This window comes from Hemicordylus capensis, chromosome 14 (assembly GCF_027244095.1).
Source record: "Hemicordylus capensis ecotype Gifberg chromosome 14, rHemCap1.1.pri, whole genome shotgun sequence".
NCBI lineage: Eukaryota > Metazoa > Chordata > Lepidosauria > Squamata > Cordylidae > Hemicordylus > Hemicordylus capensis.
In genome coordinates this window covers 17,722,960-17,743,876 of record NC_069670.1, presented here as the reverse complement: position 1 = coordinate 17,743,876, position 20,917 = coordinate 17,722,960, and the positions used below count along the sequence as shown (strand labels likewise).

The 20,917-nt window shown below is 51.6% G+C and overlaps 2 protein-coding genes and 1 non-coding gene across 5 annotated transcripts; 1 reads left to right on the top strand and 2 right to left on the bottom strand.

Annotated features, from left to right (window-relative positions):
- Positions 1 to 688: 688 nt before the first annotated feature.
- BRMS1 (BRMS1 transcriptional repressor and anoikis regulator) lies at positions 689 to 13,566 on the bottom strand. Of its 3 annotated transcripts, none has more exons than XM_053278103.1 (11): positions 13,316 to 13,566; positions 11,559 to 11,747; positions 10,614 to 10,704; positions 8,621 to 8,748; positions 8,234 to 8,313; positions 5,322 to 5,418; positions 4,692 to 4,784; positions 4,345 to 4,409; positions 3,191 to 3,230; positions 2,254 to 2,392; positions 689 to 1,134 (listed from the first exon to the last, which is right to left on the bottom strand). In XM_053278103.1, the coding sequence occupies exons 2-11, from the start codon at positions 11,686 to 11,688 to the stop codon at positions 1,017 to 1,019; spliced, it is 981 nt and encodes a 326-aa protein (XP_053134078.1). In that variant the 5' UTR covers positions 11,689 to 11,747; positions 13,316 to 13,566; the 3' UTR covers positions 689 to 1,016. The 3 variants fall into 3 exon arrangements, with proteins under 3 accessions (XP_053134078.1, XP_053134079.1, XP_053134080.1); XM_053278104.1 differs by lacking the exon at positions 13,316 to 13,566 and adding an exon at positions 13,101 to 13,240; XM_053278105.1 differs by lacking the exon at positions 13,316 to 13,566 and adding an exon at positions 12,847 to 13,038.
- Positions 13,567 to 14,909: 1,343 nt separating this feature from the next.
- Positions 14,910 to 18,100, bottom strand: B4GAT1 (beta-1,4-glucuronyltransferase 1). Its single transcript, XM_053279003.1, has 2 exons — positions 16,755 to 18,100; positions 14,910 to 16,334 (listed from the first exon to the last, which is right to left on the bottom strand). Exons 1-2 carry the CDS (start codon positions 17,814 to 17,816, stop codon positions 16,143 to 16,145), a joined length of 1,254 nt encoding a protein of 417 aa, XP_053134978.1. The 5' UTR covers positions 17,817 to 18,100; the 3' UTR covers positions 14,910 to 16,142.
- Positions 18,101 to 18,567: 467 nt separating this feature from the next.
- On the top strand, positions 18,568 to 18,649 carry TRNAS-GCU (transfer RNA serine (anticodon GCU)). The gene has a single exon. It is a non-coding gene; the product is annotated as a tRNA-Ser (tRNA).
- The last annotated feature ends 2,268 nt before the right edge of the window (positions 18,650 to 20,917 follow it).

The window sequence follows — 20,917 nt, the reverse complement described above, 5'->3', positions numbered from 1 at the left end:
TTCTGGGACGAAAGAATTTGCAATTTTGCCTAAAAGGGGTCTGCAGTGGAGGACTACCATCTCGTGAGGGAGTACAGCTTAAGAGCCGAGAGGGCAAGCAAGAGAGAGGAAGGGCACCTGGGCTCTTGCTTGGCTCCGAGAAAAAGGGAGTGAGGTCAGGCTCCCTCGGTTCTATCCTGGCTCCCAATTCATCCCCCAGCCCCTTCCTCACAGGAGAGATGCTAGAGTGGACACCTCCCCGGTGCTAGGAAAAGGCACTCTGCACATGCTCAAGCACACGGTCACTAGTTCAGGCAGGCAAAACGTCGGGAGATCTTCTTAAGAGGGAGGGTGGTCTGTTCTTGAACGTAGGCAGCTGCTGAATGAGTCCAACTAGCTCAGGATTCTCTCTACAGACCAGCAACGGAGGGTCTTTCCCAGCAATACCTGGGAGATGCCTCCGGGGACTATTGAGCCCGAGACCTTCTGGATGCAGAGCACTGAGCTCTGCAGTGCTCCAGTCCTTGCCCTCTTAAACGTGAACATTTAGTGCTGCCGGATACCGAGTCAGACCCTCAGTCCATCCAGCTCAGGAGTGTCGACCCAGACGGGCAGCAGCTCTGCTGGTTCCCAAACAGGGGCATTTCTGCCGGCACCCAAACTTAGAGACCGCAAGTGTGGAAGTTAAAAGCCAACAGAGGGGCCGGGGAAGAATCTCACTTTGGTGTTTTATTTGAGGTCTCTTGGAGAAATAAGTGCTTGCACCCTCCCACCCCCATCGTCCCCAAGGAGAGGGAGGACACAGACGGCAAGCCCAATCAGAACGGCAGCAGAACCAGTGGGGTGGGGGTGGGAGCATCCCACGGCAGGAGGGCTGTCGTCCCGTCCCAGCTGCAGGCGACCCATGGCGGCAAGCGGCTTCCCACGGGCCCAGCCCAAGCAGGCACAGAGAGGGGGTGTTGCGACCACCGGCTCCTTTGGAGGGCTGTTCGGGATCCAGAAGCGGGGAGCAGAGGCCGCGGCCCCCCCAGCGGGCACTAGGCTCTGTGGACCGAGTATTTGCCCTTCTGGAGCTGGGACACGTAGATTTTGGTTTTGCTGCCATCCGCCCTGCGGAGCCAAACCTCTCCCGTGCTGATGGCGGTGATCACGGCTCTTGGGAAGAGGGAAAAGGGTTAGGAGAGAGAAACTAAAGCGAGCGGGGGGGGGGGGGGACGGGACGACAGGGAAGCTCAGATGCCTAGATGCCCACCAGTGCTTCCTGTAACAGGGAATCCCAGATGTGGTTGACTACAACTCCCAGCCTCCTCTGCTGCAGTGACTTTTGGGCTGGGGATGCTGGGAGTCACAGGCAACAACTGCTGGGATCCCCTGTTGCAGGGAACCCTGCCCCCCCCCCCAATTTCTTCAAGTCTCTTCCACAACCCCACCCCACACACGTCTTACTAACCCACCCACCCCACAAGCTGCAACAAGAATGAAGTTACAGTTTTGAATGATCCCTTTTCCCCCTTTGCCTGTTCTACCTCTCTGCCTTCTCCCCAGTGCCTTGTTTTAGACTGTAAGCTCTCTGGGGCAGATCTCTCTGCAAGGCACTTCTATTCCAAACCAAGAGTGCATCCACAGGACCACCCGACACAGATCAGTTGTGCTGTAACTATCAAGAGGGTGCAACTTGGTTCTTCTGCACATTTAATGCATGGTGGTGGTCCACAGAGATTCTAATTCTTAAAATAAATTTTAAGAAGAACAAAGCAGACTATGCAAGGCTGAAGACATCCCTGCTAGAAAGGGGGAAATTCTGCCCCCACAAGTCTTTACTCACTTATTTCAAGAATTTAGAGGGGCCCCCGGGAGGGGATTTTATATACTCAAAGGCCTTTCTTTCTCAAACAAATCAACCCCACCCACCCCTTGCAATTCTGGGATATTCGAGCGGCCCTCCCTCCCTGGCCTGAATCAGGTAATCTGCTTCAAAGATTGTGCAAGATGGGTTCAAGGCTGGGTCTGGGTTGGCTTGCAAAATTCTGAGCTATTATCTCTTTAGGGCTGGATGAAGACGACCTTTGGGAGGAGACTGAACTTCTGAGCCAGAAAGCTCAGCTTGCACCTCCCACCTCTTTCCCTACTTCGCATGGGCCTGATCTACGGGCAAGTTCTCTGGGCACAAGCCCCACTGAAAAGAAGAGGCCCAGTCGCATCCTGTGACAGACCAATATCCTCAGCCGGGGAATCCACCCCCCATCACCCCGGTTGCTGCACTTTTGCACTCACTGGACAGGCGCTTCATCCCCGACCTGCAAGGAGATGCTTTGCCCTCTGGCATAGATGTCGCCCTCATAGTGGAGGTGGCCCTCTTCGCAGTGGGCAGAGTACCGCGTAGGGGACGCCCGCTTCTCAGCCTTCACCAGGCCTGGAGGAAGGAGGGGACGGAGGAAAAGAGAAGCAGAAATCCCACACCAATTCTGCAAGCCACCCCATAGTCCATTAGCTTAGCTCCAATTGGCACTGGTTTTGATGCTCCCAGGACCCAGGTTTTCCCAAGGGCTAGATATTTCTCTTGAGGGATGGAAGGCTGAGCATTAGACATGTGTGGGCTGCTGGAATAATGGGATGAGAGTCTGCACAGACCCCCTCTTGGCTTCTGTAGCAACTCCAAATAACACCCACAGTTTAAAACAAAAAATCCATCCCTGAAGCCAGAATGGTGAGAAACTTGCTTAATGTCTTTTTTTTTAAATCCAAGATCCTGAGGAGTGCCAAACTGCATGCAAAGAGGAACATGCTAACCCCTGCTAATTTGGCAAAGAGGCACCTTTTAATGTGGTGATTCTCTTGATTTAGCAGGGGGAGAGTAACTGGCCCTCTCCACCCCCAGCACAGGACCTCCAGTGACTGTTGCTGGTGTCTGTCTTATGCTTCTTTTTAGATTGTGAGCCCTTCGGGGACAGGGTTCCATCTTATTTATGTATTATTTCTCTGTGTAAACCGCTCTGAGCCGTTTTTGCAAGGGCGGTATAGAAATCGAATTAATAACCACCACCACCAGCCCACAAACACCCGCGTCTCCCCCAAGGACTAGGGCAACGGGTCTGTGTTTGGACCTCAGGGTCAGCCTGCCCCCTCCCAGCTCCACAAGGGTTCTCCTGGATGGTGGGAACAGACCCAAGACAGCCTCCCTGCCACCGAGGGGAAGGGACAGGATTCTTGCCTTCTTGCTTCCTCTTCGGAGGGGACACTGCGGCTTTAGCCTAGGAAGGAAGAATGAGGCGGTGGTGAGAGGGAGCCAGACACTCTCCTGGGTGCCTTGCGGAAATCCTTGGGCCGCTTGGCAGTCTCCAGCCTTCTCTGTGCCAAGGCAGAGACCCATCCCGAGTTAGAAAAAGGAGGAGACGGGGAAGGCATCTCAGAACTCAACCTCCCCTTCACAGCATTTAGGAGCAGTGCCGAGTCCAAGCGAGATGTCAGAGCGGACTCCCAGTGGGACATCCTTGAGCCGAATCAAGGTTGCCTCCTTGTACAGAACGATCAGACAAATGCGAGAGGCCTTGACCAAAATGGATCCATCCCTCCCTGCCACAAGGAGGGCCTTTTCTAAGCGGAGAATTCAGCCCATGATTTGGCGCAGAAGGACGGGGACCCAAATGCTCCATATTACCCGCAGTTTTTAGCCCTGTTCAGACATTACGCTGTATGAAGTGTACCAAAGTCTGTACACTCATATACGTTTGGTGTGAACGGCTGCACAACTGGGCCACGAGGCACCTTTGAAGTGGTGGTTCTCATATATTAGCCAAGGGGAGAGAGCAACAGGCCCTATTCAGCCCAACAAGGCATCCCTCCCAGCGGTTGCTGCTGGGGTCTCCCTTCTTGTGCTTCTTCTTAGATTTGGAGCCCCTCTGGGGCAGGGAATCTCCCTTTTTTCTCTGTGGAATTTCCCAGTTGCACACATGCTGAATCAAGAGGCTAAAAGTACAGCGCTATCTACTACACATTTTATTCTGTACCGTGACCTCTACAGGGATGCCCGTTTAGATTTTATTTCACCCTTTTCCTGGCCGTTCAGATGACTTTTATCTTGATTTATTACTGTCTAAATTTGATAGTATGAGTACTAATTCTGTGGTCAAGTTTTGTTACATTGCATGCAAGCTGCGTATTGCCATTTTATGATGTCTCTCTCTCTCTCTCTTTTTTGTTCTGGTCATTGATCGAAATAAAGCACAGCACTATCTCCCAAACCAGCAAGACCAGCTTCCCAGATGCAGCCGCCCCCCAGATCACCACCCAGGGCTATTAAGAGGACTGGAGAGTACCAGCTTCTATACCCACAAGGCTAAAGAGAAGGTCCCTTCCCCAGCTCACCTTCTTGATGGCCGTCCAGTCCTCCATGATATCAATATCATGCAACATATAGACAATGTACGGGCGTTGGAGAGAGGCGTTAAGGAGGTACCTACACACTGCTGAGCCAAGATACTTTCGCCCCACACCCTTCTCCAGCTGGGATTACGGGCTGCGTTTCAACAGGTGCGGCTTTTCTCTCTCCTGCATCAGAAGTTGAAGAGGGCAAACCTTCTGCACTGCTGTTAAAATCACCCTCCCCACCTTTGCATCTCGGCATCATAACCCATGCACCAGCACTTCTCACAAGGCAAATCTGTTCTTTTGATATCGGTTGGGGAGATCAGAGGAAAAGAACAAAAGGATATCGGACACCAGTGGCGGTTTCTTCCTCTTGCCGGGCCGGAGAGCATCCCATTCCTTCGAACTGTGCTTTGGTCGAAGTTTGTCATCCCACCATTCTAGGGGAAAGAAGAACAGGAGAAGCCCCCAAACAGACTTCAGCACTGAGGACTACCTAAACTCGAGTGACATGGGCCCAATAGCGATTCCCTCTCTCCAGGGAATCCTGGGAACACTGTAGTTCTGCAAACAATCTCTAGCCAGAGTACGTTTGGCTCCTTTCAACAACTACATTTCCCAGGATTCTTTCTAAGGACCAGCTGCACTGCATGATAACAGAGACCCTGCCACACAGCACGTGTTGTGAACGTCAGAGAAGCAGCAACAAGAGAATCCACAATATACTGTCTCTATGCACTTCCACCTTAGGCAATGCAAATTTGTTCACATCCGAGGAGGCGGGAAGTGGAAGGCCACAGTTTAGAACACACACACAAACTAACCCCCAGTTCTTTTCAAAGCCTTCCTCGTTTGCGAAATCCGCTTGCTCATAACATCAACTTCTCTAGATCGGTGGTGGCAACCGTGGGGGTCTCTGGAGAGAAGTCAGCAGGGTCAATGGGGACAGGGACAGGAGAGAGCCCTTTTGCACTGACCGGAGGTGAGGTCCACGCTGTGCCGGTCATCCTCCAAGCGCTGGATCCGTTCCAGCAGGCGTTCCTGAAGGGTGTCGTACAACAGCAGCTTCTCACTCTGCAAGGCAGCAAAGCAACACTGAGGATCTGGGGCACTCTCTTTTCATTACTGTCCAGTTTGGCTCCTATGGGTCAACTAAAGTCAAGGTAAAGTTGTGCCGCTGAGTCAGTGTCGACTCCTGGCGGCCACAGAGAGCCCTGTGGTTGTCTTTGGTAGAACACAGGAGGGGTTGACCATTGCCTCCTCCCACACAGTATGAACTGATGCCTTTCAGCATCTTCCTATATTGCTGCTGCCTGATAGAGGTGTTTCCCATCGTCTGGGAAACATACCGGCAGCGATTCGAACCGGCAACCTCTTGCTCGCTAGTCAAGTCATTTCCCAACTGCGCCATTAGGTGGCTCATTGGTCAACTAGCAGCACTTAAAGCAAATTCCTATATTTAGGACAATAACTGAAACATAAAGGCGACACTATGTTCTGTTCTCTGCCTTATACAAAGGGACCCAAGTACTATCAGAGACGGCTCCAAACAGCAGCAGACTTTTATATCCTCAAAATTAGGAGGAAACCAATTCAGGCTGCTCTCTGTTGGTCCTGAGGACAGGACTAGGACCAATGGGTTGAACTTACAAGGAAGCAGATCTAGGCTAGATTTATCGAGAATAATTTCCTAACTGTGAGGCTTGTTAGACAGTGGAACAGCCTGCCTCATGCAGTGGTGGGCTCTCTCTTGCTGAAGGTTTCCAAACAGAGGCTGGATGGCCGTCTCTTAGGGATGCTGTAATGGATTCTGCACGGAACAAGGGAAGGGGCTGGAGGCCTTTCAAAGTCCTTTCCAACTTTGTGATAAAAGGAGAGGGACCACTGCTTATTTGTCTTGGGGGTGCTGTGTATACCTGGGCTTACTTCTTTTGTCACATTTTCATATCTCCTGACTTGGCTTGCCTTATCGTGATTCACAAGTCTACCAGAAAAGCCTTATAGCCGAGATTCTCAAAGAAGAGTCCGAGATCTTGCTGGACTACAACTCCCATAAACTTCAGCTGCAATGTCCAAAGGATGATGGGAGCTGTAGTCCAGAAGCATCTGGGGGCCCATGCTTGATTCTGCCCCCCCCGACCCCCATGTTACAGAAGTGCTGATGCTGAGCACCTGCTTCACATGGTGAAGGTCCCAAATTCAATCCCTGGCAACATCTCCAGCTAGGGCCATCCATGCTTCAAATTAGACCAGGCCTGCTCAACTTTTCCCACTCCCCACCCCAAGCCATTTTTGGACTACAACTCCCACAATCCCCAGCCACAGTGGCCAATAGCCAGGGATTATGGGAGTTGTAGGCCAACATCTGCAGCCCTGAAGTGGACAATAGCCAAATCAACAGGCTAAGAGTCTGACTCAACAGAAGGCAGTTGCTGATGTGTCTTAAGAGGCACAGGGGACCTTATTGTCTGCGTAAGCAAGGTGAACTCCAGCCATCTGGAGAGGATTTTAGCTTTTCGTGTGGAGAAGAAATCAGAAAGGGCTCCTCCAGTCATGTCCTCACAAGGGTATAATTTGTGGGGAGGTAGCCCGAAGCTAGGCCAGTTTCCCTAACGCGCCTTTCCAACAGTTAAAGAAGCAAGGGCTCTTTCATTACACTCATGAAGTCAGACACAAAGATGCCGGTCAGCAGGAAACATCCCGCCAGCTTCGTGCTCAAGAGCCGCCTTGTCATTTGCTAATTATTGTCTGCAGAGTTGATTGTTGTGTCCTGCAAACTCACGTATAAAAGATCCGTGCGGAGAGCTGACACATACATTCCAAATTGGGACTGGAGGCCAGAAATGCAGAACGCAGTCCATTGCCTTCGGCAAAAATGGCTGTCGCTGAGAGGATGGGGCCATACAGAAGCTCAGTGGCAAAGCATCTGCTTTGCATGCAGAAGGTCCCAGGCACAATCCCTGGCAGCATCTCCGGGTAGGGCTGGGAGAGACTCCCGCCTGCAACCTTGGAGGGCTGCTGCCAGTCAGTGCAGACAATACTGAGCTAGATGGACCAATGGTCTCACTCAGTAGAAGGCAACTTGTTATGTTCCCATGTTAAACCTTTGATGGCTCTAGGCTTTGGGATGCGACACACACCAGAGTTTGGGGGATACGACCATAGGAAGTTGCCTTATACCATCCCTTGGTCCATCTAGCTCAGTACGGTCTACTCTGACTGGCAGCAGCTCTCCAAGGTTGCAGGCAGCAGCCCGACCGGGAGATGCTGCCAGGGATGGAACCCGGGACCTTCTGCATGCACATCAGATGCTCCACCAGGGAACGACAAGCTATGAAAGAGAAAGAGTTCATTGTTCAGTAAAGTTGACCGGGCTTTACTGATCCACTGAAGGCCTCTGTCTACTTGCTTCTCTGAGCGTGTGCAGTTCCACAGGGAGGAAGCCCTGCAGCCGTGAACGGGGCAGCCTGAAGGACCTTCGCCTGTGAGGATGAGCCGTTTCCCTCTCAGACAAAACTCACTTAAAAGCCCTCCATTCTCAGGACCGTGATGTGCTGCAGAGGGGGGCTGCTACCAGAACTCTCTAACAGCAACCTCTGTTTTTCTGCCGTCTTTCCTTGTTCTGGAGCCCGAGAAAGAGTTCTGCGAAATTCAAAAGCTAACCCATCGTTTTGCAATTTGTATTTTGCTTCAAACATCTCTTGATGCCATTTCCTTCTTGTGTCTCTTTTTAGCTGTGGGTTTCAAGGGTCAGGGAGGAGGAGGCATCTCCTCCAATCGCTTTGCCATTTCGGATTCTCCTGGAGAAGGGAGGACAAGGAAGGAAGGAAGGTCCTTTGTCCCCAGGGATTTAAAAAAAGTAAAACAAGGAGCAAGAACAGGGCCTGACCTCCAGGTGCTGCTGGGCTCCCTGAAGCTCACACCGATGCTTGTGGTGGATCACCTCCAGGCAGAAACCTCGATAGATCCCTGAGGAAAGGCAAAGTGTCGGAGATGGAACACAAGTCTCTGTCCTGTGAAAGCCAACCCCACAACCCTCTTTTCAACGCCAGGGCCCAGCCATGGAAGAGAGGACTTCCGAGCATGGGCAGAATGCACACTTTCCCATCCCCACCAAGTGGCCATCGCCTACCTGGGGATAAGCCGGCAGGGCTCTTGGGGAGATCTGGATCCTTGCCCCCATCTTTCTGGAAGTTGGCCACTGCCCCCTGGCCGGATGCTGGCCCACCCGAGCCACGCGACCCACCGCCACCGACCAGCTGCGGCCCCTGCTCACCAGCCACTTCGATCCGGATCTGCATGTGGTTCTGCAGCACCCCCAGGGGGTCGAGATACTCTGCCGCTTTCCCCGACATCACATCCTCCAGCTTGGCCTTCACCTGGCTCAGACGCTCCTTGAAAAGCCTGCAAGGGAGCAGAGACGCTGGGCTGGGCATCTAGCCGGCCCTATCGAGAGCCAGCGGGGCGCAGTGGTTGGAGTGCTGGACTCGGGCCGGGGAGACCCGAGTTCAAATCCCGATTCGGCCATGAAACTCACTGGGTGACTCTGGGCCAGTCACGTCTCTCTCAGTCACAGTGTTGTTGTGGGGAGAAACATAATTATCGGTTCCATCACTCTGGGCTCCTTGGAGGGATATAAATGTATGTATGTAGAAATAAATATGACAAGGGCTTAAGAATAGGGAAATCCCTACTCTTGGGGGTGAGTGGAGGAAAGCAACCACATGTAGATGGGAACTGCCTGGCTGGACCCAACCCGAGAGAGAACCCCACAAGCAGGCATGATGGACACATCCAGTGTTCCCTTGAAGAGGGATCCCCAGATGTTGGGGACTACAGCTCCCATAATCCCTAGCTGCAATGGCCTTGGCTAGGGATTATGGGGATTGTAGCCGTCCACTCCCTGTGGTTGGTTCTGCCACCGGCAACCAGAGGAAGACGGCTTCCCAACATGGCGAGCGCATTATGCTATTGCGTAGTCTTCAGACCTAAAATCTAAGATCCACATCTAAGCTTCTGCCTTATCACAAGGGCTCAGGCTGCTAATAACCATAGATATGGGTCCAAGTATATATATATACAGGTTCAAGAAAGAGGCCATATAAATGGACTCAGGAGTGAGGAGGAAAAGAAAGGAAAAAACCAGAATTTCAAAAGGCTGAATTCAACTAAACTTGACACACAGAGAACGATCCGTTCCTTCTAATATGTGGGAAGGGAGAAACAGATGGGGCAATTCTTGAGCGGATCCAGGAACAGACACGTGATGGCACCTTTGCCTGCCTCCCCCACCCCCGCAGTTCTCTCCCGAGGGACACTTGATGTTCATAGATATTGCTACTGATATAATCCTCTGTGAACAAGTCTCATCTCCTTTGAAAGCAATCTCAGTTAGCAGCCACCATGGCATCTTGTGGCAGTCAGTTCCCCAGGTTAATTCTGCATTGCGTCAAGAAGCGTTTTCTTAAAACACCCGAAACAGTAAGAAAGCACAAACTGCAGTCACAGTTCAGCAAAGTGATCAACAAGACAACCACCACTAAAAATAAACAGATCTTCAGGGATAAAAATCGTTTAAAACCTTTTGAGTAAGGGTTTTATTTTATTTTAATTAATTTATTAACATATTTGTATACTACCCAGATGCTGTTGGAATACAACTCCCATCACCCCCAGTCACAACAGCGGTCGGAGTATCCTGCATGAGAGAATCAGCGGGCACAGGAAGCTTTGGGAACACAGATTTACAAAGATAATATCTAATTACCAGATGAGTTATTTTAAAAGCATCCACTGCTTCATACATGTCTGAATATTCCCGATTGCTTTGTGATGGCACATGTTTATGCCTTCCAAAGTTACTGACGAAGACACAGCCTTGTTTGCACACTGCTGACAGCCGAATTAATAAAGGTGGTTAGCATACCGAGTTCCTGGCTTGAGGCAAGCGATTTCTGTTTCAGCAGAAAATGGGGTTGGGTAGGTAATAACTGAATACTGCTGCCAGCTGAATTAACAAAGGTTGTTAGCATACCGAGTTCCCGGCTTGAAGCAAGCGATTTCTGTTAGGAAGAAGGTATCACTGAACACTGGCTTAAAGTGCGCGCAAACCACTTGTACACTGCAGAAGCTTTTCTTGTTTCGTGTTTAGTGAGTAATTATGCAAGATTGACAGGCTACTGCTGTGGCCCTCTCTTGAGGACTAGAATGTTGCTACGTATAAAGCTGCTCCTTGCAGGAAACACAGGGAGAGAGAAGGGGCAACTCACTTTTCTTTCAGTTCGGAGAACTGCTTCTCCAAGTCCGACATTTCATCCAAGCACTCGGACCGGCGTCGCTCATAGTCTTCTTCATCCATTTCTGCAGAAAGAACATACGACACATGCCAAGTAGCCATCCTCCTGTGCCTCATCACCTCGGGGCACAAGAGAATTCAGCAACATTGGCTACACTGGAATTTCTTTAAGAAAAGCCAGGTTTTAGAAAAAGGCGAGGAAGCTTCTGAATTGCACAGAGCTCTTCCCATTCCAAAGCATGTGGTGGCTCTGAAGAGCTCAGTGGAACCAGTCACCAACACAGTTGGCTCAGTATAACAGTGATCACTGGAACTGTTCTGAGATTCTGTCAGGAATTTGTGGATAAATTTCCCAGTTGTGAGGGACCACAGTTCATGCCATGTTGTGAGCGACTATGGAAAGGGGCTCACAAACAGAGCAGCGTGCATTCTGCATGGCTGTGGCTTTCGGCTTTTCTGAAGGAAACAACCCACCACTCCCTACAAATCTCTCCTCCTTATGAAGGTGTAGGAAAGTGGCGACTTCCTGAGTGGAGGAGAAAGACTGCAGCAGCAGAACTCACTGGCAGAGAGGAAGGAAGAGACTCCTTCTCTTTGCCCTGCCCCACGATTCTTTGTGCCTCCCCACTTATCTACGTGTTTTATTTACGAAACTGCAGCCAAATTGGATAATCCGGGAGGATGCTTACCGTTACTTCAATCCCTAGCGGCATCTCCAGGTAGGGCTGGGAAAAGACTCCTCCCTGAAACCTGGGAGAGCCACTGTTTCGGCCAGTGTAGACAAAACTGAGCAAGATGGACCAAGGGCCTGACTCGGTATAAGGCCGCTTCTTATGCAGCACTGCCACTGAGTCCTGGGCCTCCCCTGCCCCCAAGCCCCTGTGGAAGAAACTGGGGGCTCCTTCTCCCCGCCAGCTACCTGAACTCTCCTCTTCCGATTCCGACTGGCTGCCGCCACTGCGTTCATCCTCGCTCTCTTCTTCCCCGTTCATCTCAGCCGCTGAGTCGCCTTCTGCCTCCACCTCCTTGGGCAGGGGCTGGACGGGCATGGTGCTCCGTGGAGGCAGGGTGCCCGAGTCGAGGGAAGGGAAAAGAGAAAGCGACCAACCTGTGAAGGGGCGAAACAGACTCAGACCATCACCCTTGCAATGCCACAGTGCGCTACCCGTATGCTCCAAGTGGTATGCTCACCACTTGGGAGAATATCAGCTTCCCTGGCTCTTTTGTTAAAGGCAAGTTTCTAGTCCTTAAGACTGCGAGGCCAGGCAAGCAAGTAGGAGGTTATCCATTCCTGGCAAACTGTCACCCAGAGAGGCAGCTGCTACTTTTTAAGCTGTCAGCGGGGCAGGCCAGGGGGCAAGAGACTCCGTGTCCTGTATTGCTTTTTGCCTCCCCCTCTCTCAACTACTGGAAGCAGAGAGAATTACTCAGCATGAGGGCTCCTGAAATGTTTTCTCCAGATGCATTCAAAATCTGAGTTTTGTTTTTTAAGGGCACCTAGGTCTGATTCAGCGTCTCAGCCTGAAGGGAAAACCAATTAGGGGTTCGGAGCGGAGGCAAAACCACGTCTGTCTGGCTACGTCTGTCTCTCCCATCCAGGCACACACTCGGGCCCCCCTGGCTGCCTGTTACTCTCGTCATATCACGTGGTAGCCATGCGCCAGCCAAGCTCTGACCGCTGATCATCCTAGAGGCTTCCCTGCTGTCAGACAGAGAAGGCTGGAGGAAGGCTGGTCCGACTTCTCTGTCTGTGGCTTTGTTCCTCTGCATGGGGGGTAATTTCCCTTAGGAGTAGAGAGGCAGCATCGGAGGAATAATTCGCTGCTAACCAGAAATAAACCAAGTCAGCCAGTCAGAGGTTTCCTGTGCAAGCTGCTATGATCCCCTCCAGCTTCCTCGGAAGCCTCCAGGATCCTCAGGAGTAAAAGCCCAGCTGACCTGCAGCTCCTTTGGACATGATGTATGTGCCTGATTGTTTCTTTACTTGTGTCCTCCCTTCCCAGGCAAAATGGGGGTGGTTGGGAGGATCAGCTGGTCACCTCCTAGCCTCACTCCGGGAACCTTCCTGCACTTTGAGGGCTTTCTGGAAGGGGCGGCAGGGAAATCAATCTCAATCCAAACACACAAACAACTAAATCGAGTTTAAACCTGTCGGGCGACAGGCAGAAATTCAACAGGTGTATATGGCTAAAGATGGGGACATCTACCTGTTGGGAGTCTGCCTGTTGAGCTGCTGTTCAAGGCACAGGAGACTTGCGAGGAAAGGAAGGAAGTAAAAAGGGAGGGGGGAGGAAAAGTGTGGCAGGCAATCCCCACTCCAACAGCCTTTGCTTGGCAAGAGCCATTCGGCAGAGGAAGCCATTTGGGACCAAGCAGCTTCTTTTGTAAGCCTCGCCCTCAGACTGCAATGGACTCAACCGCCTCTCCAGCAAATTCCAGGGAGGAAGAGACTAACGAGTACCTGCGGGGGTGGGCCCGGGGAGAAGAGGCGCTTTCTTCCAACACTGAACTTGATAAGAGAAGAATCAGCCATACCCATACCCCCACCCCGGGATGCAATGGGCTAACCCAAGGCTGCCTTGCAATGGGGAAAACGCGTAAGTCTAGAATGGGCGGGACCAACATTACCCGCAAAAGGGGGATGGGTGGGGAAACGAGTCAGGACCCCCCTCATACCTGGGGGAGGGGCTGAAGAAGGCGCAGACCCCCTCTGGCTTCTTTAGCAACCGGAAGTCCTCTTCTTCCTAGGCTCCGCGGGCCAACGGCAGCCAATCACAACGGGAGGTATAGACGTAGACTCTCCCAAGCTTGGGCCTCGCTCGAGCTCTATGGTTGTTGCTTGCGCGCGGCATTATGGGAAGCCGGAAATAAAGGGACGGGCCAACGTTTCCATGGCAACAAGATGCCAAGCCCGGCAAAGCAAAAAGGATGCACAATTGCACTGTGTGGTGTGGAACTGCTTATAGAAGTGACCCCAGTGAAGCAAAGCATAGAGACCAAACCATATCCACCCACTGATCGAATTGAATTAATCCACCCATTAATCGAATCGAACAAATAAATAATAAGCTAAAATAAACCCACCAGCCTTCCGGCGTGGTGGTGTGACTCATTCCATGCGCAGCATAAATGGCCACATTTAAAAGTAGGATCGCGGCTAAGTGGCAATAAACAGGACACAGAAACCAGGGCTAGTTTCAAGCCAGCCAAGAGGCAACTCCTCAAAGGGCCTGAAAGCCACACTCTACAACTTGTGGGGTGTGTGTGTGTGTGGTGGTGGACTAGTGTTGCCATGGCATCCGGTACTGCTGTTGCCATGGGGACCGGCACTATCCTCCCACTACTCACCCCCTCGCCATCTGACAGGATTGCTAACAACCGCATCACTACAGCAACTCAGGAACATCACACTTTCCAGTGCTTTATGGCCGTAACCCACCTAAAGCACACCCAACAGGGCAAGCTAGAATCCTAGATGACACATCCTGACACCAACAGGCTCTTTGCTCGTTATACCAGCATTATGACCCTGGACGGCGCTGAACATAATAACCACAATGTTGCCCATGTTGAAGTCTCCACACACAAGGCCAATGCAATCCGAGTTGCTGGGTTGCCGCCACTAGTTTTGGGGTGGCTTCTTATCCCCCAATGTCTCTGCCGAAAAGGGAGAGATTTAGGCCACAAAAGGAGGAAGCGAGTTGCCCATAGCACATAGGGAAGGAAGAGAATGAAGGGGGGATGAATGTTTTCTTGAGGCTGTTATGCCCACGGAAGAAGAGTGAAAACACTCTTAATACAGACTTCTCTTGACCCTTAAAAGGCATTGCTATTATTCTATGCACATAACCCACATCTGTATATCTTAGAGAGGATCATCCAAATCTCATTATAGTGACATTCTATTTGGTAGCAAAGCACATGAACTTGTATTTCACTGCCCATGTTAAAGGGAATGCCTCCTGTTACATGGTACATATTCGGACCACAAGAGCCATTGGCATAGAGGGTGAGGAAGTCACGGTTTAACTGGATACATGCTAGAGGCTATGAAATCGTTCTTTGCTAGTGCCCCAGCAGCTGTGAGGTTTTTGTACCACCTAGTCAGAGAGCTTGAAGGGTTAGGCGTCTGGCCTAGCCATCCCTTAATGTCACTAGCACCCAATTCGTATGTAAGCACCCTATGCTTAACTTCTAAAATCAAAGGTGCCTGGTGGGTGTCACAAACGGAGTGAGAATACATGGCATAAAGCTGATGGGACCCAAGCACTTTAAATCCAAGTGGTTCAGTTTAATTCATTTACGGATTGTACTTTTGAAGCGTGGGAATAAATTACGCCCCAGGAGGGACATCAGGATACAGAAAAGGAAGTTGGGAAGCAAAGTCGGGGCACAACCCAAGAATCCTTGCTTGTGGTTTTGTTTCTCAATTCAGACAACTAGACCTCAGTTCCCAGAGCTTAGCACCAAACCCCAAAGACCTCTTCTCCCCATCCCATATCCCTGAATTAATCATACAACATTATTTCACAGGAAGAAAGGTGCCTCTTAATGTTGGGTAGGGTGACACTGGCTCATGGAAAAGAAGCATCAAATGTCTGTAAACATTAAGAGCTGAGCAAGTGGAAATGGGCTGAAGGCTATTCACACAATCAAGAACCAGAAATGATCACAGGGTTCATAACCAAGAAACGAAAAAGTTCAGGATGGGTTAGCACACACCCTTATGCTGACTACCTTGGATAATTTCACAGGCCACCCTTCTTCTCTGTATAAGACTGTGAAAAAATCCACCAGAGGCGACATCACTGGGACACAGGTAGCTGTTTTATACTGAGTCAGACCATTTGTCCACCTAGCTCAGTATTGTCTATCCTGACTGAGAGTGGCTATCCAAGGTTTCAGGAAGGAGTCTTTCCCAGCCCTACCAGATGCTTCAGGGACTGAACCGGGGACCTTCTGCATGCAAAGCAGATGCTCTGCCATTGAGCTACGGCCATCATCCCCTCATCCCTGCTACTATCCCAGAAGTGAACTAACTGGGGAGTGAACCAGAAGTCCCTAGTCTTGTCTATGGTCCTTGATTCTCTTTCAACAAGCCTGAACCTTTCATTTACTCCTGGTGATGTGAAGTCAGGGTGAATAATCTCTAAACAAGCTCTACAAAAAAATTCAACGGGGGTCTCCTCCTATCTGACAGAAACCAAGGTGCTCACAGGTGGAGGGGTCAGGGTGTGTGGGTGTGTGCATACACAGACTTCCATAAATGAAGCACAAGTATTTTTAGCAGCAACAAAGGGATTTGGAGAGAATAGACAGGCTAGCTACAACGCTCCCTCCCTCTCCCTCCAATTGGCACAGGAGTAATTCTCTGGATACTACAAGAGAGACGGTGAGCATCCACACCCTGAGTTGGGCATCTTTGTCGAGGCAGTGTGCAATGCTAGAGTCCTCCACAGTCTAGAACAAGCCCAGTGGTGCCTCCTTGGACACAAGCACGAAGTCAGCACCGCCGTGGGGAGCTGGGATATCTAGTCTTGAGTTCCTGCTTGAACTGCCGAAAGAGCAGCTTGTTGCGCTGATTCTCAGAGTCCTTTTGCGCGTGGAACTCGCCGGCCACCTTGAAGCCCTTGTGCACCAGAAAGGCATTGCTGAGCACTGAGAAACGGTACCCAGCCACGTGGAGTTCACAGGCCTAGAGGGAAAGGACAAGGTCACAAGAGAAGATGGCTTCCCCCCAATCTACAACATGCAAGAATAACCCCCTCCCCGAAAAATCACAAGAAGCAAATGTCAGGGGGCTAGTCCTATAAGGATGGGGCCGTAGCTCGAGTCCAGTGGTAAAGAATCTGCTTGGCATGCAGAAGGCCCCAGGTTCAGTCCCTGGTATCTCCAGGTAGGGCTGGGAGAGGCTCCTGCCTGCAACCTTGGAGAAGCTGCTGCCAGTCAGTGTAGACAATACTGAGCGAGATGGACCCAAGGTCTGACTCAGTATAAGGCAGCTTCCTATGTTCCTGTGATCGCCCCTCCCTTCAGGCCTAGCTCTAATTAAACCTTTTCCAGCGCCAGGTCTGGTCCCTGCACTAGCAGAGCTGATGCCCAACAGCGTAGCTACCTGACTGATGCGGTTGAAGCCATACTGCTTGAAACGCTCGTCGTAGGGGGGCACGGAACTCGCACCGATGTAGAAGGGCTCCCAGGGGTCCCTCCACTGCACCTCGTAGGTCACGCGCAGGGGGCCGCCCACGGGGAGATTCAGCCAATGGGAGTAGTTGGTGGGTGCCTGGCATCGCGCGCACAGCTCCTCATAGAACGGCCGGATCTCGCCCACTTGGTACAGCTGCAGCAGCTCCGTCTTGGTGCCAGGGATGCGGCGCGTATGGCGGATCTCAAAAGCCGGCACGACAAAGACCCCCGGCGTCCCTTCGTCGGCGGCTCTGGAGAAGGCCAGGAAATCCTCCCGCAGCCCCTCGCTGGGCACCATGTCCATGTCCACCACCAGCATCCAGTGCCCGCCAACCACCCTCCGCGCCACGTTCCGCAGCAGGTTGTTGGGGTAGGAGGCGTTGGCCACGTCCATGGCGTAATTCCGCCGCCCGGCCCCAACCTGTGCCAGCTTGGCAAAGACGTCCCCGCAGGCCTGCAGGCGGGCAAACTCGCCCTGGTCCTGCAGCTCCGGGAAGGTGGCCACTTGGTCGGCGTGGCACACCAGGTGGAGGCGGACCAGCTGGCGGACGGGCATGCAGAGGGCGGCCAGGGCGTAGACCATCACCGTGGCCAGGCGGACCTCGGCCAAGCCCGGGGCAAAGAGGGCCACCGAGACGGGGCCCCCCCAGCGCTCTACCAGCTGCTGGGTGTGGTGCAAGTTGCCGAGGCTGGTGTGGGTGACCAGCACCACGTCTCGCCGGCCCCCGCCGCCGTCCCAAGAGCCGCGGAGCATGTCCCAGTAGATGCGGTACTGCTGGCTGGCGTCCAGGGCCCCCCCGCTGGCCAGCACCTGCTTGAGCCGCTCCTTGTGCCCGTCGCTGGGCAGGGACTGGCGCCCTTGGAAGAGCTCGGCATAGCGGGAGCGCTGATCTTGCCCGTGCAAGCCCGACAGCAGGGCCAAGTACAGCAGCTGCAAGCCAGCCACCAGGGCCAGCGCCGCCACCAGCACCTGGAAGCAGGAGCAGTGCATGGGCGGGCGGGCAAGGCAGCAGAGGAGGGGGCTCAAGCCGGGCCCAGCATAGGCTCTGGCTCGCCTCTGCCTGCCTTCCCTTCGGCAAACTGCGCGCGGAGCCTAGGCCGGGCGGGTGGCGCACCGGCCTGCAAGGGAGCCCGGAGAAAATATGCAAGGAGAATCAGTCCCGATGCATCGCCTGCCTGCAGCTGCTCGCCTCCCTCGCTCCTTCCTTTTGGAAATCTGAGAGCTCTTTGGCAGTGCACACACAGGATTTGGGAGATTGGGGAAGCGGAGGGAGCCCCTCTCTCCGGCGCCCCCTGCTGCTTAGGAGGATGCATTGCAACAGCCATCCTCCTAAAAAGGGGACGGAGACACCCACCCACCCCCGCCGCCGCTGCCGCCTCCTTGCATCGCGCCCCTCCTCTCCCTTTGCACAAGGCAGCGGCGATTTCCCTCCCCAGCCCTGCACGCACACCCAAACCCCAATCCTGTCTGTGGCGCGAGCAGGTTGCTGAAAGCCTGCGGGGTGTGTGTGTGTGTTTTGTTGGTGGTGGGCGTGTTGCCTTGAGGTTTTGATTCTTTTGGTAGGCGTTTCTGCGCAAGACAAAGCAGGAGATAGGAGAAAGAGGCCACCGCGGGGAAAGTTGTGGGGTCCTCATAAGGAGGCGGGGAAAGCAGCAGAGATCATAAAGGAAGGGATTCCCCCCACCCCACCCCCTGGAAAGACAACTATAGACCAGGTGGAGGAGGCAGCTGTGCCCTATGAGACGAGGTGGCCGAGTGGTTAAGGCGATGGACTGCTAATCCATTGTGCTCTGCACGCGTGGGTTCGAATCCCATCCTCGTCGCACACCTTTTGAGTGGAAAGGGTCAGCTACGCTTCCCCTCTTGCATTTTCAGAAGGCAGTTTCTTCCAGATGGGGAAGAAATGCCTCCCTTTGCAGAGTTTGAGAGAGACACAAAGGTGAGCACGGCTGTGCTTTAAGAGTGACATTTCACTGGCCCCCAGCTGTGGGTTGCCAGTCATTCCTAGCTGCTTTGGGAGCTGGGGAAAAGGGACAGGCAAATCCCAGGCCTTCCCACGGATCCTGGTGTTTTGTTCTTGCTGCAAATGGCATAAAAGCGGGCAGCTTTGCCCCTCCACAATATGCCTTTCATGCCAAGGATGGGCAAGAAGAGGCTGTACTGCCCATAGGAACTGTGGCTTCTTGCCTAGAATTGGGATTTATCACCTGCATCCACGTTTCACAGTACAGAGACGAGATGCACACATTCTCATTTCCCTTGTAAACCGAACCGCTTTGTAAAGAAAGAAGAGAAGTGACCTAGACGCTTGTTCAGGTAGAGAAAAAAGCAGACCACGGTTTGTGTTTTAAGGCATCATCCATTTTGTATGGCTTGGATTGTTCTACGGCTGGTATTGATCAATTTGCTTCCAGTGATGAACTGCCAGTCGAGAGGGCTGGACAGCAATTATCATAATAATTAGAATATACCTTTGAGAGGGGTTCCCGTGCTCTTGCTGTAATGCTCACAACAAGCCTGTAGAGTAGGACGGCATTATTTCCCTCACTGCAGATGCAGAATGCTTGCCTAAGGCTACTTAGTGAGGCAGAGGATCTGGCGTTCAAAGTGGCGGGCTCCTGTTTTGCCCATCTGCTGCTGCACTGTAACTCAACAGGATGTATCTGTTTTAAACGTGACTAAAAAATAGGTCTCTTTTATAAACTACGGGCCAGTTCTTGAGGAGCAGCCTTACACCCTCATCCGGGGATGTACGCTCCTCACGGTTTGTGGGGGGAGCTTATCTAGGCAGCAGTAGTAGCAACAAATTTTGATTTTAAAGTTTTTCCTCTCAGGCATCACTACTCAACCTCCCCACACCCAGTGCCCTGATATACACATAGTTCAAGCACCTTTTTTTGGGGGGGGGGGAATGGCAACCAGTATCCCCCCCCCCACAAAGCCCCAGAGGAATGTTTACGCTGGGAGGTAGGGAGAAATGTGTGGCAGTTGCCACAAAATGGCAACTAGGCCCAATCCTCTCAGGAAGCCCAAGGGCAAGTGGCCATGGGTGGCCTTGGGGAGTGCTGGTCTCTTGACCGTCTCCCCGAGGGCTCGGACCAGGCCTGGGGCAAACGGGCATTCCTGGAAGTCACTTCAGGCACAAGGAAATTGGCCTCTAGCTGGGCTAACAGCTCCAAAGAAAGGCTTGGGGGAGGGAAATTGTGCATGTGTGTGGAGAATGGTCAAAAATTATCCCCAAAATTATGTAAAGAAAGCGAGGGGTCCTTTTACCACATGTGGTGGTCCTGCAGGGAGGTAAAGAGGTTTTGGGATACGATTGATGATGAATGTAAAAAGATTTTTAAAGGTGTATTTCACAAGAGACCTGAATCCTTTCTGTTGGGCATAATCAATGAAGAAATCCCAAAAGAAAATATAAACTTATTTCTATATCTTACTAGAATGGTTCTTGCTCAGAAATGGAGATCTGTGGAAATTCCAGCAAGAGAAGGATGGTTGATGAAGGCATATGAATATGCAGAAATGGCAAAACTTACTGTATTAGTAAGAGATAGTCATATAGAAAGCTTTGTAGAAGATTGGAAACCCTTTCTGCGGTATATGAAAAACAGTGTGAATTTGGATTTATTAACGGGGATTGAAATGTAAAAACAACAGTTGGGGATTGTGTTACAGTAATGAAACTAGATGATGATGATGATGATGAAAATAAGGACTAGGATATAACAACTAGATATATAGGTATGAAGTAGATATGTATATGAGAGCAAATATGGATGTTTTAGTACAACTATGTTGAAAGATGAACTGGAAGACACATTGATATATAGAAAATTATTTTTTAAAAGAAATTATTTCCCCCACTCCCAATCTTTGTAAAAATTTGAGTGTATTTTTAAATTTGACACCCCACACAACATCCCCAATTATTGATGTTGCTGAACTTGGGGCAGGGTTGGCAAGTTGATATCCTAAAAAACCAAATCGACACGATCCCTCCTGTGCTAACGGAGCACAGAGGCACCTCTTTCTCTTTATTTGGTTCTCTTTATTTTGCAAGTGGAGAGCAAGTGGCCCTATCCATCTCC